The sequence below is a fragment of the Typopeltis vanoorti genome, chromosome 14 (assembly GCF_054136105.1).
Source record: "Typopeltis vanoorti isolate ZY-2024b chromosome 14, IOZ_Tvanoo_1.0, whole genome shotgun sequence".
In the NCBI taxonomy this organism is placed as follows: Eukaryota; Metazoa; Arthropoda; class Arachnida; order Uropygi; family Thelyphonidae; genus Typopeltis; species Typopeltis vanoorti.
In genome coordinates this window covers 19,309,896-19,325,090 of record NC_143562.1, presented here as the reverse complement: position 1 = coordinate 19,325,090, position 15,195 = coordinate 19,309,896, and the positions used below count along the sequence as shown (strand labels likewise).

The window sequence follows — 15,195 nt, the reverse complement described above, 5'->3', positions numbered from 1 at the left end:
GTGGAGTTGCTAACTGTAGTCAAGCCCTGGATAACAAGGGTAGCCAATGGTAGGCCGTATGTATGGCAGCAGGATTCGTCCCCTTGCCACACCTCTGGGAAAAGTCAAAAATGGTTGTCTGAAAATTTCTACGACTTCACCAGTCCAAATGTTTGGCCTCCAAACTCCCCAGACCTTAACCCCATGGATTATTTTGTATGGGGCGCAGTTGAAAAAGACACCAATCGCACTTCCAGTAATACAAAAGCCCAGTTAATGGATAAAATTAAAACAGTTTTTGCGGCCCTTCCCAGGGAGACTGTAGCATCAGCTTGTTCGAGGTTCCGAAGCAGAATTGAAGCTGTGATCGATGCTAATGGTGGTTATTTTGAGTAAATCTTGTTGATAGTATTGTAATTAACTCTGCCTGTAATGTTTTTTTGTCAATTCATTAAATTTAATAGATACAAAGAAGATTTTCTTTTTCCTTACGAAACTGTCAAATTTATCCCGAACACCCTGTATATTCCCACCAGGAGTATATTCTACATCCCATCTTGGCTTTCCAAATTTTAAGACCTTGCATTTTTCAACATTGAACTGGCATCCCTACTCACACGCTCATTCTCTCAGTCTATTCAAGTCTTCTTGGAAAGCCACAACATCTGCTCTACTCCTCATAGTTCATTCCAACTTTACATCATTGACTGGGATGAAATGCGACGAAATATCAAATCTTTGAAAGAAAAAAAAAAACAATTCTTAATATCTGCCTAATAATTAGCCTCCTAAAATCTTTTATATTTTCTATCCACACATCTATATACTATCTGTCCTAGTGAGTGAGTTGTCTATAATTCTATTTGTATTGGTAGCTCAGTTGGCAGAAGCCACTGCTTGCTCTCTGCAAAGGCCATGGGTTCCAAACCTGCATAAGGCAAGGATGTTTATAAAAGCATGCTCTGGACAACCTTATATAGCTCATTGGGTTTATAAGGCTTGTCTTTTAATAATGATAATAAAAAAACTAGAATATTTCAAATAAAAAATAACTATATAGTCATTTGTAGCAGTTTTATCAATTAACTAGATAATATAACATGATAATGATATTGTGATTCCTTATAATAAAGATAGCTTTTATAAGTAACTTGGATAAATAGAAAAAAAAAAGGGAGATGCCTCACAGGTCTTTTGACAGATGATGATACAAAGCAGAGAAGAATTCAAAAATGCTAATTAATAAAGGAACAACTCTAATGTAGCGGCCCATATTTAAACAAATTGGTGTGCACATATGATTGAAAGAGGTAGCAAGTTGGATGTTGCTCACTGTAAGATAAGATTTTATGCTTTGGACTGCAAAAGATGAAATGCTGTGTGCTTATACTAAGTCAAACTACACAAAAGAAGTTAAATTCAGAAACATTGCAAACATTTAAAGACTTCATTGAGGCATGCTGCAAAAATGAAGACATTGACCAGTGTAAGTAAGAAAGGAGTTGTTTCTTTGTGTAAAGCTTTGATCAGAAATCTTGACTATAAGTGCAACAGACTTGTTAACCCGCAATTTTGGAAAAATGAAGAAATGTAAAAATCTGAAGGAAAGTAATCACAAAATAATATCAGTTCTATGGAGTATATTCTATCAGTATATGTTATATGCTAAAGGAATATACATTGCAGGGTGTAATGGTATGATGGAGGGGGAGCTTATAGGATACACATACAGTAAATTTTTCATAAAGTAACTGGAGGAGAAAAAAAACCCATGAAAATTGCATAAAATTGTGGTAATCAAGAGAATAAGGAGTTAATTTTTTTTGTACGAAGGATGGTAGATGAATGGAATGTATGCTTAGAAAGGGTGGAGCACTGCCATTGATTGAATTTAAGGCATAGTATGATAGGCAAAATAACAGTGCAGCGGACCTTCCAAGATGAGTCATGTGACTCCATGGAAGTGAAACAACAACAATAACAACAACAACAATAATAATAATAATAAAACATTAATTATTTTGCTTGTATTATTACTTTAAAAAACAAAAACTGGTTTATTACTGGAATGTTTTATTTCAAGCATTATCACCATCATCATCATCATGTAATTTTATGTGAAATGAAGTACTGATTCTTTTGATTGGCAATACCTGTTTATTATAATTTTTCTGCTTATGGACAAAGCTTGCTGTACAGTCATCTGTCTGTCTTCCTTTTACTTATATAAGGAAATGAGACTGACGGATTGAGAGAACATTGAAAAACTAGCTCATTGACCAAATGTACACATATTTCGATGTTAGGGTCAATGCAGTGGATCATGGAGTGCATAAAATTTTATGACAACCTAGGATGGCAACTCTTCAGTATGCTAACAGAGCCAGCACCAAGTGACTGTGAGCCTGTTTCCAATGACATACGGAGAGGGAATGCAACAAAGGAAACAGGGACTTCAACAGGCATATCACATCTAGATTGTCTAGGTATGGTTGCATCCTGGGGCTCAGGGATGGGTTATCTACATGGGCAAATATGTCATTAAGATAATGGAAATGAAATTTGGAGTTTTTTTCAGCAGGGCAAATTGTATTGAGGCTGTAGAGTCTATTACAAGGAAAGGATGAAATATCAACTGTAGGAAGGCTTCTCATCACTGAAGAATGAGGGACCAGCGCATATGTACAAAGAATGACCCCTGAGTGGGAGTGGCGAGCACACACAGGACACAATGAATTATTCTCATATACAATTTACAGTTTATACACTAGTGTCATCAACTAAAAATAATTATCAGTGTGAAAATGCGTGTGCTCCATGAGACATTGTGACATTACCTCTTGACATCACTACCACAAGTGGTATCATCAAGTAATGGCACTGAAGGGCACCAGTTGAAAAAGTAACAGTTCAATAATGAAATTGCATGCAGTCCAATTATTGCAGTAGGCAGAAGTGCACATTATTGTCCTGCTTCTCCAGCACAACTTCTTCTGGCTGGGAATAAGTTGTGGTTTTCACCCAGTGGGTGCAATTGTGTAGTAATAAACTGTAGCGACCTTGACAGAGACCTTTAACTAATTCGTCTGACAAACTTGTAGCTGCGTTGTCTCAATAATACCTGAAACCAAAGTTTAAAAAAAACTATGGACAGCATTTGCCTTCTTGCCATTATGACTCCATGAAATTAATAAGAATAGGAAAAAAGACCTTTTTTGTGTCTTCCCTGAAATAAAAAATTAGAGCATGGGAGTGAAAGAATTTGTTAAGAAAGATATGGAGATATTCTGCATACAAGAAGAGACACTTGGACTATGTGATAAATAATGGAAGCTTGTGGTTTCTGCAAATAGCACCAATTATTGTAGCATAAAAATGGTATAGAAAAATATATCATACAAGAGAGAGAAAGAGGGAGGGATAGGAAGAATGTTGCATAAAATGTCATTTAGTAAAAGTTGTACAGAGCAAGAAGTTAGCCTGGGAAGATTGGAATCATCAGGCATAACAGACCATCACTCAGAGCTAAACTGAAGGCAATGTCTAAGGATGAGCTCCAACAACGCATATCATCATTCCAGAATCAGATGAATGAATAAGGACCATCTGTCAAGGCGCTACAGTGGATGAGTCAGGAGTTGTCTTCTTTTACTTCCTCACCACGGTTTGGCTTATATTCCATGCCTGGATCGAACTGCATAAGGACAAACACCTGTAGGGGAAAAAATGTTCATTATAAAGAAAGGTAGAAGTCTTCTACTATACTATATACAAATTATAAAATATACAATTTATAAAATTTATCAAATTTTACTTTTAGTATATAAAACATATTTCAGTTATGATATTTAATATATTGTGTATATATATATATATATATATATATATATATATATTTTGTACTGTGTTGTTCTAAAGGAAATTCACTTTATTATTATTATTATTTATCATCATCATCAGACCTCTATGGATTAAAAATAATTATTATGAGAAGCATAATTTTCATCCAACCAGTAGTGGTCTTGCACTAGGTGATAAAGCTGCATCTTGAATTCACATTTCTGCACCCACCATTTTACAGGCAATATATTTCACTCACCTATGTAATTTCCATGGATGGCTTCTGGGATGCTGTACATTCAATTAGCAGAGATATGAAAGAGATTTAAGATATAAGGGATATGGGGCGATTTTACCCTGAAACTTCATGTCCTTGGTAAAATCACCCCACATCCCTTATATCTTCCATCTCTTTCATAATCTCTGCTAACTGAATGTACAGCATCCCAGAAGCCATCCATGGAAATTACATAGGTGAGTGAAATATATTGCCTGTAAAATGGTGGGTGCAGAAACATGTGAATTCAAGATGCAGCTTTATCACAATGCAGGGAATGCAGACAAACAATGTATTATGGCAGTAATGAGGAGGACAATGACATGCAGAAAGAAAAGAGAATATACAAAGCCTTATTTAGAACACACATGAGCGTTTTTTTTAACTGTTAATCCCATCTGTTCCACTCCTATTCTATTGTATTCATTTCCATCTAAGCTTCTTGCAATATCTAAAGTTAAACAATATAAGAACCTGTGGGGCAATACCAGCAGTCTTCCTCTTTCAGCACACTGCTCTCCAATACACACCAACTAATACCTATCAGAAACTACTCCACTATCCAACTTTATCTGTCCCAAATTAAATACTAACTTATTGTGCTGTTATCCATCAAAGGCCTTTTTTCTCTGACATCACAAATCTCTGCTTGCCTGCCATTCATGATTGCTTCGCTTGCATGAACAAAGTAGACAAACATATAGAGGGTACCACTACAATTGGTTCCTCCCTCTCATCTCTTTCTGGTCAGTTTTTACATGGAGAGTTTTGAAAATTATGTTTTTGGACACAGCCCCACTTCTAAGCCTTCTATCTGGATAAGATATATTGATGATCTCACCCATAATTAAATTTAATGGACTAAATACAGCACAGAGAAATAATTAAACACAGGCTTAATCATTCCAATATTTTGTATCTGTTATGCAGACATCTTAAGGAATACAATGTTAAAATTGTAATAATACATATAACAATAAGTGGAAGAAATCAGACTATAAAGAGCCAAATGTCCTATGAGAGAGACCTTTTATTGGTGCTGTTGGTTAGCCTTAGTTGTTGGATGGGAGGCCTAAGAATTTTCTAAAGTTTTCCAAATCTTGGGAAGTTTAACACAACCATATTTACTTAGATTAGACTATTTTGTTTTAAATCTGCTGCTGATTCTAAAAAGAGCCTTTCAAGTTTGCATTTGATGTGAAAAAGCATAATAGTCTAGCTTTTTAGATACCTTAATAACATGTCTTCTAAATGGTAACACTTTTACAGTAGTCACACAGGCAGATAAATTCAGAAACTTTCTCATCATCATCATCATCTACCCCTCTCAGCAGTATGGTATTATGTTCCTTTCCTCCCCCCCCCCTCTCAGGTGTTCTTTTCCGATGAAGCATCTCTCACAGCTAACCTTAACCATATGTGCTACACCTTCTTATCTAATGACTACAATTTCAACAAAATTAAGAACGTACTTAACTCCTCCTATCAATCCTTGATCTTCTCTATGTACAATAATGTGATCACTATTCTCTATGTCTGGGGTACTTCAGAAAAAACAGAATTTTTTTTTAAAAAAGCACACTCTCTGCATTGTCTTCAAGTCCTTATCTGATCCCCCCACAGGAACCAACTCCATTCTCTTTAATTTCCTAATGTGCAAAGTGTTCCTTGTTCCTACAAGTTTGCTGGCCTATTGGAAGATCAAAAAATAAAAAAAATCCATCTATTAATATGACTGTGGACAGTCAGGTCTATAAAATTGTGTGCCTTGGACACTACACAGAAACAAACAAACAAGCAAATTATTATGCTTCATTGCAGCAAGTTTAAATCTGCAGCTTCCCTTAAAAATCATCCTAATGTAAATAAGAGTTAATTATTATTATTATTATTATTCAGGCCTCCATGGAGTCAAAAGACTCATCGTCGGAGGTCCTTCCTAAGAAACACAAAGTCTATCAAGACTCATCGAGGGGAGGTCCCCCACCCCCTAAGAAACACAAAGTCTATCATACCACTCCTTGACCGTTCTCGCTCTCACCACTCCATCAGGCAATGCATTCCATGGTTCAAATACCCTCCATGCAAAGAAACCACTCCTCACCCTCTTGCTCACAGTTTCCTTTCGTAACTTCCAGGGATGGCCTCTTGTCATCACTCCTTCCTGCTGTTCAACCAAGAGAAAGAACTCCCCAGTGTCGACCCTGTAACCACCTCTCAACAGTTTAAAAGTCTCAATCATATCACCTCTCCTTCTTCTATCCACCAAACTCTGCAGTCCACATTCCCTCAGCCAATCCTCACAACTATCATTGTACAGTCCTGAAACCATCTTTGTTATCTGCCTTTGTATCCTTTCCACAGTTAATTTATCCCCTTCAAATCCTGGGGACCAAATCTGAGAACAATAGTCCAAGTGTGGTCTCTGATCAGAGTCAATGGAATGATAACTGTTTTATCTCTGCAGGTCAGTGTCCTTCTCATTATTGCAGCAATCCTCTGTGTTACCTTCACCACCTTTGCAATATGTCCCCTAAATTTCAGGTTTCTATCAATCATGAATCCCAGATCTCTTGTCTTCCCTACTTCCTCCAGTATAACTCCTCCCATAGAGTATGCAGTGTCCCATCGATGTTTCTCAAACCTCAAGACCTTACATTTTGCTGCATTAAACTTACATCCCCATTCATTTGCCCATCTATCTAGCTTTTTTAAATCCTCTTGCAGGGCTGCCGCATCTGCACTATTACTAATATTCCTTCCCAGTTTTGCACCATCTGCAAACAACTGAACATCCCCCAGCAATCCACTGACAATGTCACTGATGTAAAGGTTAAACAATATAGGTCCCAGCACTGAGCCCTGTGGGACCCCCACTTGTAACCCTCTGCTTCCTTGAAACTGCTCCACCATACACAACTCTCTGATACCTATTGGACAGCCAATCCTGAATCCAGTTAACCAATCTGACATCCAGACCCATGTTCTGCAACTTAAATATCAGCTTATCATGTGGCACTCTGTTAAATGCCTTCGCTAAGTCTAAGAAAATGGCAGTATATGCCTTTCCCTCATCTAATGCTCTTGTAACTTTATCATAAAAGGCTAGCCTATTGCTAAAACAAGAGTGCCCCTTCACAAATCCATGTTGACTCTCACAGATAACATTACCCTCATCTGCCCAATGCTGTATATGGTCCTTCACTACTTTCTCCAAGATCTTACTAACTACTGATGACACACAAACTGGTCTATAATTAGACACTTCCAGTCTGCTACCACCCTTATTTAATGGCACTATCTTACCTTCCTTCCATTCCATGGGCACCTTTCCAGTAGCCAGACTTTCATTGAAAAGCCAGGTCAAAGGCACTGTCAGTTCCCTAGCACATTCTCTCAAAACTCGTGGTGAAATACCATCCAGTCCCATAGCTTTACTGACATCGAGAGTACTCAGTATTTGAAACACACTCTCCTCCTGTATCTCTAAACCTTGAACCTGCCCTATCCCTCTAGCATTAAAACTGACTCCTCCAGGATGAAATACTCCAATAAAGTGGCCATTGAACAATTCTACTATGTCCTCTGTATCAGTCACTCTATTCCCATTTTTATTTCACAATATCATTCTTTCACAGTCATTTCTCCTCCTACTGGCCACATTGCTAAAAAATTCCCTAGGATTTTCTTTGCAACTTAAGGCTAATCTCCTCTCATATTCCAGTTTCGTCTTCCTTACCATACTAGTCACTCTTCTGGCCTGTGTCTTATACTCTTCATGCTCTTCTCTTCTCTTGTCTCCTTATATCTCTTTCACAGCCTCTTTTTCGCATGCAATTCCTGTTTAATATTGTTTGTCATCCACTTTACTCCAAATTGTGTCCTCTTGTTCACTCGTGGTATACAACTTACCATTGCTGCTAACAAATATTCTTTCATAATTTCCCATGCATTAACGATATCCCGGCCTTCCAATTCCTCCCTCCACGAAACTTCCCCAAGATGACATCTTAGACTATTATAATCACCTGCCTTATAATTCCACATACGTTCCTGTCTCTTTGAGACTCCTGAATGTCTATTCATTCTCCAAGTCAAAACCATATGGTCACTCTCTCCAACTGGTGGGAGAGATGTCATCTCAGTTATTATCAACTCTTCTGATGCTATAACCAAATCCAAAACTTTTGAACCTCTTGTTCCCTCTATTACATGTTGCCTAAGACATTTGTCCCTCAAGAATTCTAGAAATTCCATTCCCTTATTGCTATATGCATCTTCCTCTCCCCAGTTTATACTACTGTAGTTAAAATCTCCCATAACAATCTTTCTTCTTGCGCTTGCCAAACTCAACTGTCTAAACATTTCCTGGTCCCCACCCTCTGTACTCCTGTGTCTGTAGCAACACCCCACTAAATATCCTGTCTTGCCCACCTCTACCTCACACCATATGCTTTCAAAATCATTAGTGTCACTGCCTTCCAAAGTCTCCACTCTTAGAGGACATAGGTCATCACTTATCATAAGCAGTACTCCACAACCATGCTTTCTCTTCCTATCCTGCCGAAAAATGCTGGGCCCAGCTACTTCTATTCCTGTTATTATATCCTCTTCTGTCAACCATGTCTCAGTGATCCCAATAATTTTTGACCAGGCTGATGCTATCTGTGCCACTAATTCCTCCCCCTTATTCCGGATACTCCTGGCATTAGTATATAGCATATAAATGCCATTGTTTCTATACCCAGCATTATCCCCTCTAGACTCCACTGAGCTCAGTGTTACCTGATGTCATCCCCCTTCTCCCAAGTACCCATTCCAAAAAGAGGCCACCCCTCCTACCACCCTCCCTGAGACACACTGACTTTTTCAGAACAGCAATCTCTCCAGATGCCTACGTCCTTCATCATTCAAATGTAAGTGGTCTCTTGCATACAATTCCTCTCTGTCCTCAAATTCACTCCAAGCATCCACATATTCCAGTTCTCTCTTAGCACACATTCTAGCTATTATGTTATTCAATATTACCGCTGTTCTGCTCAGTTCGTCATTATCATACCTAGCCAACACACACACTATCTTTCCTCTCTGTGTCTTCTTTTGTACCACCTCAAGCAAGAATCTCATATCTCTCGCTGCCCTATTTACACCACCACTCAAGTCATTTGTTCCCACCATCACAATCATCTCATCCACCCTTTCACCTCTCTTAACTGCCAAAGCCACCCTTTCTACTGTTCCTCCTGGCAAACACTCCTCACACATCCTATCTTGAACACCACGGATCATTGAGAGTCCATACATTATACCTCTTATCATTCCCTCTCTCCTATTCTTTCCATTTCTCCTCTTCTTTCATTCCCATACCTCTCTCTCATTCCCTCTCTCCTACTGTTTTCATTTTCTCCTCTTCTAGCACTCCCATACCTCTCTCTCATTCCATTCTCTCCTACTGTTTCCATTCTCTCCTCCTGTAGCACTCCCATACCTCTCTCTCATTCCATTCTCTCCTCTTCTAGCACTGCCATACCTCTCTTTTTCTCATTCTGTCTCTCCTACTGTTTCCATTCTCTCCTCCTCTAGCACTCCCCTGCCTCTCTCTCATTCTGTCTCTCCTACTGTTTCCATTCTCTCCTCTTCTAGCATTCCCATACCTCTCTCTCTCATTCCGTCTCTCCTACTGTTTCCATTCTCTCCTCTTCTAACACTTCCATACCTCTCTCTCTCCTGTTTCCATTCTCTCCATTTCCATATCCAATTCCATTCTCTCCTCTTTATCATTCACAAATTTCTCTCCTCTCCTATCATTCCCAAAACTCTCTCTCTCTCTCTCTCTCTTCATTCTTCTAATCTCATCTTTCATACTTATCATACTTCTCCCAAGACATTCCACCTCCTCTATCTCTCTCTGCAGGTCAGTCACTCTAAATCGAAATTCACTCTCCCAAACAAAACCATCTAAACTTTCACAGTCACTCACACCTTCTACACTATCAACTATCATTTTCTCATTCACATTTTTGTTCTTCATTCTCTCCTATCACACTACTCGTCTTCCTGTATTCATTTCCCATTCCTGTAGCAACAAGGTCGGTTATTGAGATATCTGCTGCATTTATTTCCTCCCACTGCCTGCACTTTAAACACACACGCACCCTATCCTCTCTCACAAGCCAGATATCCAATTCCCGAGGCAAAAAATGATGTGCCCCAGGATCTCAAAACCTAACCTTTCTACTAGTGCCCATAGAGAGTATCCTTCATATCTAGGACTTTCAACTTTAGTCTACTATGTTCCACTTTATTTGTGTTGCTTATGTGTTTTGTTAGAATTTTATATTACATTCCTGAAGATGTCTTTGTGAAAGAGACACTCTGGAAGTATTAAAATGCTTCTTTCCATTAAACATTTAACATGAAGCCTAAACACATGATACAAATTTATGGTTGAGGTTATAAAGTTGATCATCAAAGTGTTCTGAAAATAATTAGTCAGCAGAGGAAAATGCGGAATCTACATTGCACTGCCTTTTAGCTGACTAGATCTTGGTTTTTCCATTAAGGGCTGGGTAAGTAAGATGATGAGCAGAATTTCTGATGAAAGAAATGCAACAGTCTATGGACACTTAGATGCTGTGATAAGAATTTTACTACTTTATAGCATGTTTCCATCTGTCCAGAGCAGACCAGCCATTGGGATGTCTCATAGATATAATTTATGATTGACCTCAATAGAACACAACCAGTCTAGAAATCTGGTAGGCCGTAGAACTAAAGTGTTTAGATGTGATATACCTTTAACTTATTAATCACATTCTCATCTGGCATATGACTTTATCTAGAGTTGAGTTTATTTATGTGTCCTTATATCTGGATCGTAATTGATCGCTTGATAGGTCACATCCCAAAGAAAAACTGAAATCAAATTTCAATTTAATGAAATTTAATAAAATTTCATTAAATTGATCCAGCCAAAGCAGAATTGTTAATATCATTTTGAAACTTTTTTTCGAAAATGTAATGATAAAAGGGACCAATTTGGAACAAAAACTGAACCGTGCAGACAGCTTCTTGTACTAGCAACTTTTACTAATTCGGGCTAAGTCAGAAAGTTATTGTAATACATAATTTGGACACGTTATTTCTTTGTTGCCCTGAATATAGCTGAACTGAAAACTGGAACGGTTCGAAATTTTCTTGTAAAAGTTTCAAATAGTGAATCTGAATCAGATTCACTGTTTGAAACTTTTACTCATCCCATAATAATTCTATGGGGTGTACCGAAAGTCGGCATACACACAACTATCGTACAGCGATGGCTGGATCAACAATTTCCACGTTCGTGGATTGGTCGCCACGGCCCCATGGAATGGCCTGCGAGAACCCCTGATCTTTCCCCACTCAACTTTTACTTGTGGGGCCAGTTAAAGATTACTGTACAAGGAAAAGATTGGAAACATGGATCATTTAAAGGAACACATTCAAAATGCAATTACTTGCATAACAACAGATATCTTGGAACATGTTCGCCATGAGTGGGAGAGAAGACTTTGTGTGTGTGTGTGTGTGTGTGTGTGTGTGTAGAAAGAGTGGCCAACACGTAGAAAATATTTTGCAAATAAAGGTACATTTAGCTACAATTTCCCATTTTCCCTATGTATGGCAACTTTTTTTTGGGACACCCTGTATTTGAATTATTATGGGATGAATAAAATTCATCCCATAATGATTGCTGTATTGAAGTTGCATATTACTACTAGTAACAATAATAATAATAGAGCCTGCATAGGCTGGGCTTTTCCTCCCAGAAACATGCAAATCAGTCCCATGAAGAGATATGAAACAGTTATCGGATAAGAAAGACAATAAGAAACCATATTGTTCTATAATTATTGCCTATTAATTATAGGCAATAATTATAGAACATTGCTGTCTCATTGCTGTCTCACTCTGCACAGTTCAGTATTTGTTCTGAATGGATCACTTTTATCATAACATTTCTGAAAAGTTAAAATTTTTGGTGAATTGTTTTTTTCCTATGAATTGCATTTTCGACGAAGTGCCGTTCGATGAATTGTTCATTTGATTAGTTGCCTTCTCGATGAATTGTCTTTCGATTAGTTGCCTTTTTGATGAACTCTCTGGATACCCCCCCAAGCATCTCTTTTGACACATTCTGGCTATCATACTATTCATTATTAATGCCCTTCTCCTCAGTTCTTCATTATCATACCTGGGAAACATACACACTATCTTCCCTGCCTGAGTCTTCTTCTGTACAACCTCAAGGATGAACCTCAGATCTCTTGCCATCCAACTCATACTTCCTCTCAAATCATTCATGCCCACCATCACAATCATCTCAATCCACCCTTTCACCCCCACTTAATTGCTATAGCCACACTTTTTATTGTAACTCCAGGCAAACACTCCTCAGGGATTCTATCTTGCACATCACAGATCATCAAGTCACCATATATCACACTTCTTACCACTCTGTTCCTTTCTTGTTCACCTACATCCCTCACTCTCCTCTAACACTTCCCCCTTTTTTCCCCTACTTACATGCTGTTCTGTCATCTCTCCATCCCTGGTTCCAGCACTCCCTCACATTTTTCTCATTCCCTCTCTTCTACTGTTTCTATACTCTCCTCTTCTATCATTCCCATAACTCTCTCTCACTCCTACTCTGATTCACTTTGCATTCACTGCTTCCATTTGCTTAATCTCTTCTTTCATGCTTCTCAACTCATTCCCAAGGCATTCCACCTCCTCAATCTCTCACCTGCCACATATCCAACTGCTGGGATGAATACATGCCACAAGCACCACATATATCAAAATCCCATAGTATGCTATGCAAAATGTAGTCCTTAAATAGGGGAGGACTTGGTGACAAGTCATTAGTAAACTGAGCTGTAGCTGCTGCCATCATTCAAATAGTGCTTGAAGAACCAAGTACTAAGAACTACTACAACTATACTAAAATTTTTGTTTTTAAGTACAATATTTTCTCTGGAAAACCATGATTCATTGATAGCCTCAAATTCAACTGTCATACAAGGAAGAATGGTGGAGATCAACTGCCTTCTCATCTTCAAAAAAGTTAGTTAGGGCTAAAAGTGCTTGCCGTCTAATCCCTTGCAAAACAAAAGACATTAGAAGATGATCATGAGACAGTGATATACTTCCCATGATTAGTACTGAAGCTTCTTGGAGGTATTATGATTATAATAATGCATTAAATAAAAATGCACTATCATTTAAATAAATAATGCACTATCATATCCTGTGCACCTGTTGAGGGCACATATCAGGAATTTGATTATGACGATGATAACGTATTAAATTACATGTTTAGAGTCATTCATTAGCAAATTAGAATTCAACATGTAAAATAACTGATGACACTCATGATAATGACCTAGAAGTTGCTAGTTTCTAACTCATTAGCATGATCATACACAGAAATGAATGTGAGCTTAATGCTAAGTTGCTAAAAAATGACCAGATATTATGCAATTTAACATAATAATAAATATACAATCATAATAATTGAGCTTACAGACTACTCTGAAATGCAATTATTTTGCAGATGTAGAATGGTTAGAATTACTGTCATGCTTATTCTTCAAATCTTCTCTGAGAAGATTCCTAGAATAACAATGTTCTGATTTTTTCCCTTTTATTAGAAGTCTGTCAATCCTACCAATGAAATTATGGTTAGGTGTAAGTAAAAGTTGTGTTTTCTAACATCATTATTATTATTATATGGCTAATTTGAATTCAGAGGCTAAATACTGTTGTAGAGTATAAGTAAAATATCCTCACAAGAGAGAGAGAGAGAGAGAGAGAAAATGTTTGCAACAACTGTCATATCTTTAAAATATTATTAAAATTTTCCCAAATAATGTTATTTAATTTCGTTATTTTATTAAAATGCACACAATATTTATACTCTTTGTGCAATTTGAACAGGTCTGTAATTAACTTTAGAAGAAAAAGTTTGGTTGCAAAAATAACCTTACCATATCAGTTGGGAGAAGAGTAAAATCAGCGGGCGGATTAGTTATTACATAACGTTTTGATGATGCTTCACAAGATGAACTTGTGTCTCGAAACCTATACAATCCAATACACAACATCCCATAGCTCCGAAGTGCTGTGACAAATAAGTCAGAATAAATCCCACCCTCCTATAAAAAAATAAAAAATGGATAACATTATCATTAGAATAAGGTATGAAGACACCCAAATTGTAAATCAAATGCATAATAATCTAATCTCATTAATATTTTTACAGTATTTCATAAATATTTGTAGAAATATAACTGAAAAACAAAAAAGAATGCCAAGTTTAAAAAAACCCTAAAAAAGTACTGATATAAAATTTATGAGCAAAATGCAAGGGTATTGAAAAATATTATTACTATGCAGATTTTATAATTTGACAGCAGTAATTTTAATAAATAAAATAACTTTGGAAAACATCATTGTTATCAAAGTCATATATAACTGATGAATCTATATAATGATGAATTTTTTTAAGATCTTAGTGCCAACTCCTGGAATTTAAATTCATATAATTTTCTATTGTTGACCTTAGGCCTTGTGGTGTCAGAAGACTCATTGCATGGGATCACTCTCACATAAGAAAGCTCCCTGAATAATGCCTTAAACTCATTCACCATTTCTACACTCACTATGCTCTCAAGTAATATTTTCCACTTACCAACCACTACCTATGAAAGAACATGCTTCTTATCAATGTGATTACACCCTACTTATACATCTTAAAGAAATGGCCTTTTGCTCTACTCTGTTTCTCCATTCTATGAAAAATCTCTCACACATTAATCAAGTCAGAACCAGTGGTAGCCAGTGAAATTTTAAGTGGGGGTGCTGCCTATACAAAATAAAAAAAAATAATAATTTTTTTCCTAATTAGTAACCAATTTATTAATAGATAAATCTGTAGATTTATTTATTAATAATTTGATTACTGATTAGGGAAAAAATAATTATTTTTTAAATTTTGTATAGGCTGCAACCCCACTTAAAATTTCACCGGCTGCCACTGGTCAGAACCTTTAATGACT

The 15,195-nt window shown here is 37.1% G+C and overlaps 1 protein-coding gene across 5 annotated transcripts in view; it reads right to left on the bottom strand.

Moving 5' to 3' along the window:
* Positions 1 to 2,122: 2,122 nt before the first annotated feature.
* The window catches only part of slo (calcium-activated potassium channel slo), an 880,402-nt gene continuing 867,329 nt past the window's right edge, over positions 2,123 to 15,195 (bottom strand). For all 5 annotated transcript variants that reach the window (XM_090404400.1, XM_090404403.1, XM_090404399.1 and 2 more), the window contains 2 exons: positions 14,125 to 14,292; positions 2,123 to 3,691 (listed from right to left, as the gene is read on the bottom strand). In XM_090404400.1, the coding sequence (XP_090260526.1) occupies positions 3,611 to 3,691; positions 14,125 to 14,292 (249 nt within the window). In that variant the 3' untranslated portion in view covers positions 2,123 to 3,610. The remainder of the gene's footprint in view (positions 3,692 to 14,124; positions 14,293 to 15,195) is intronic.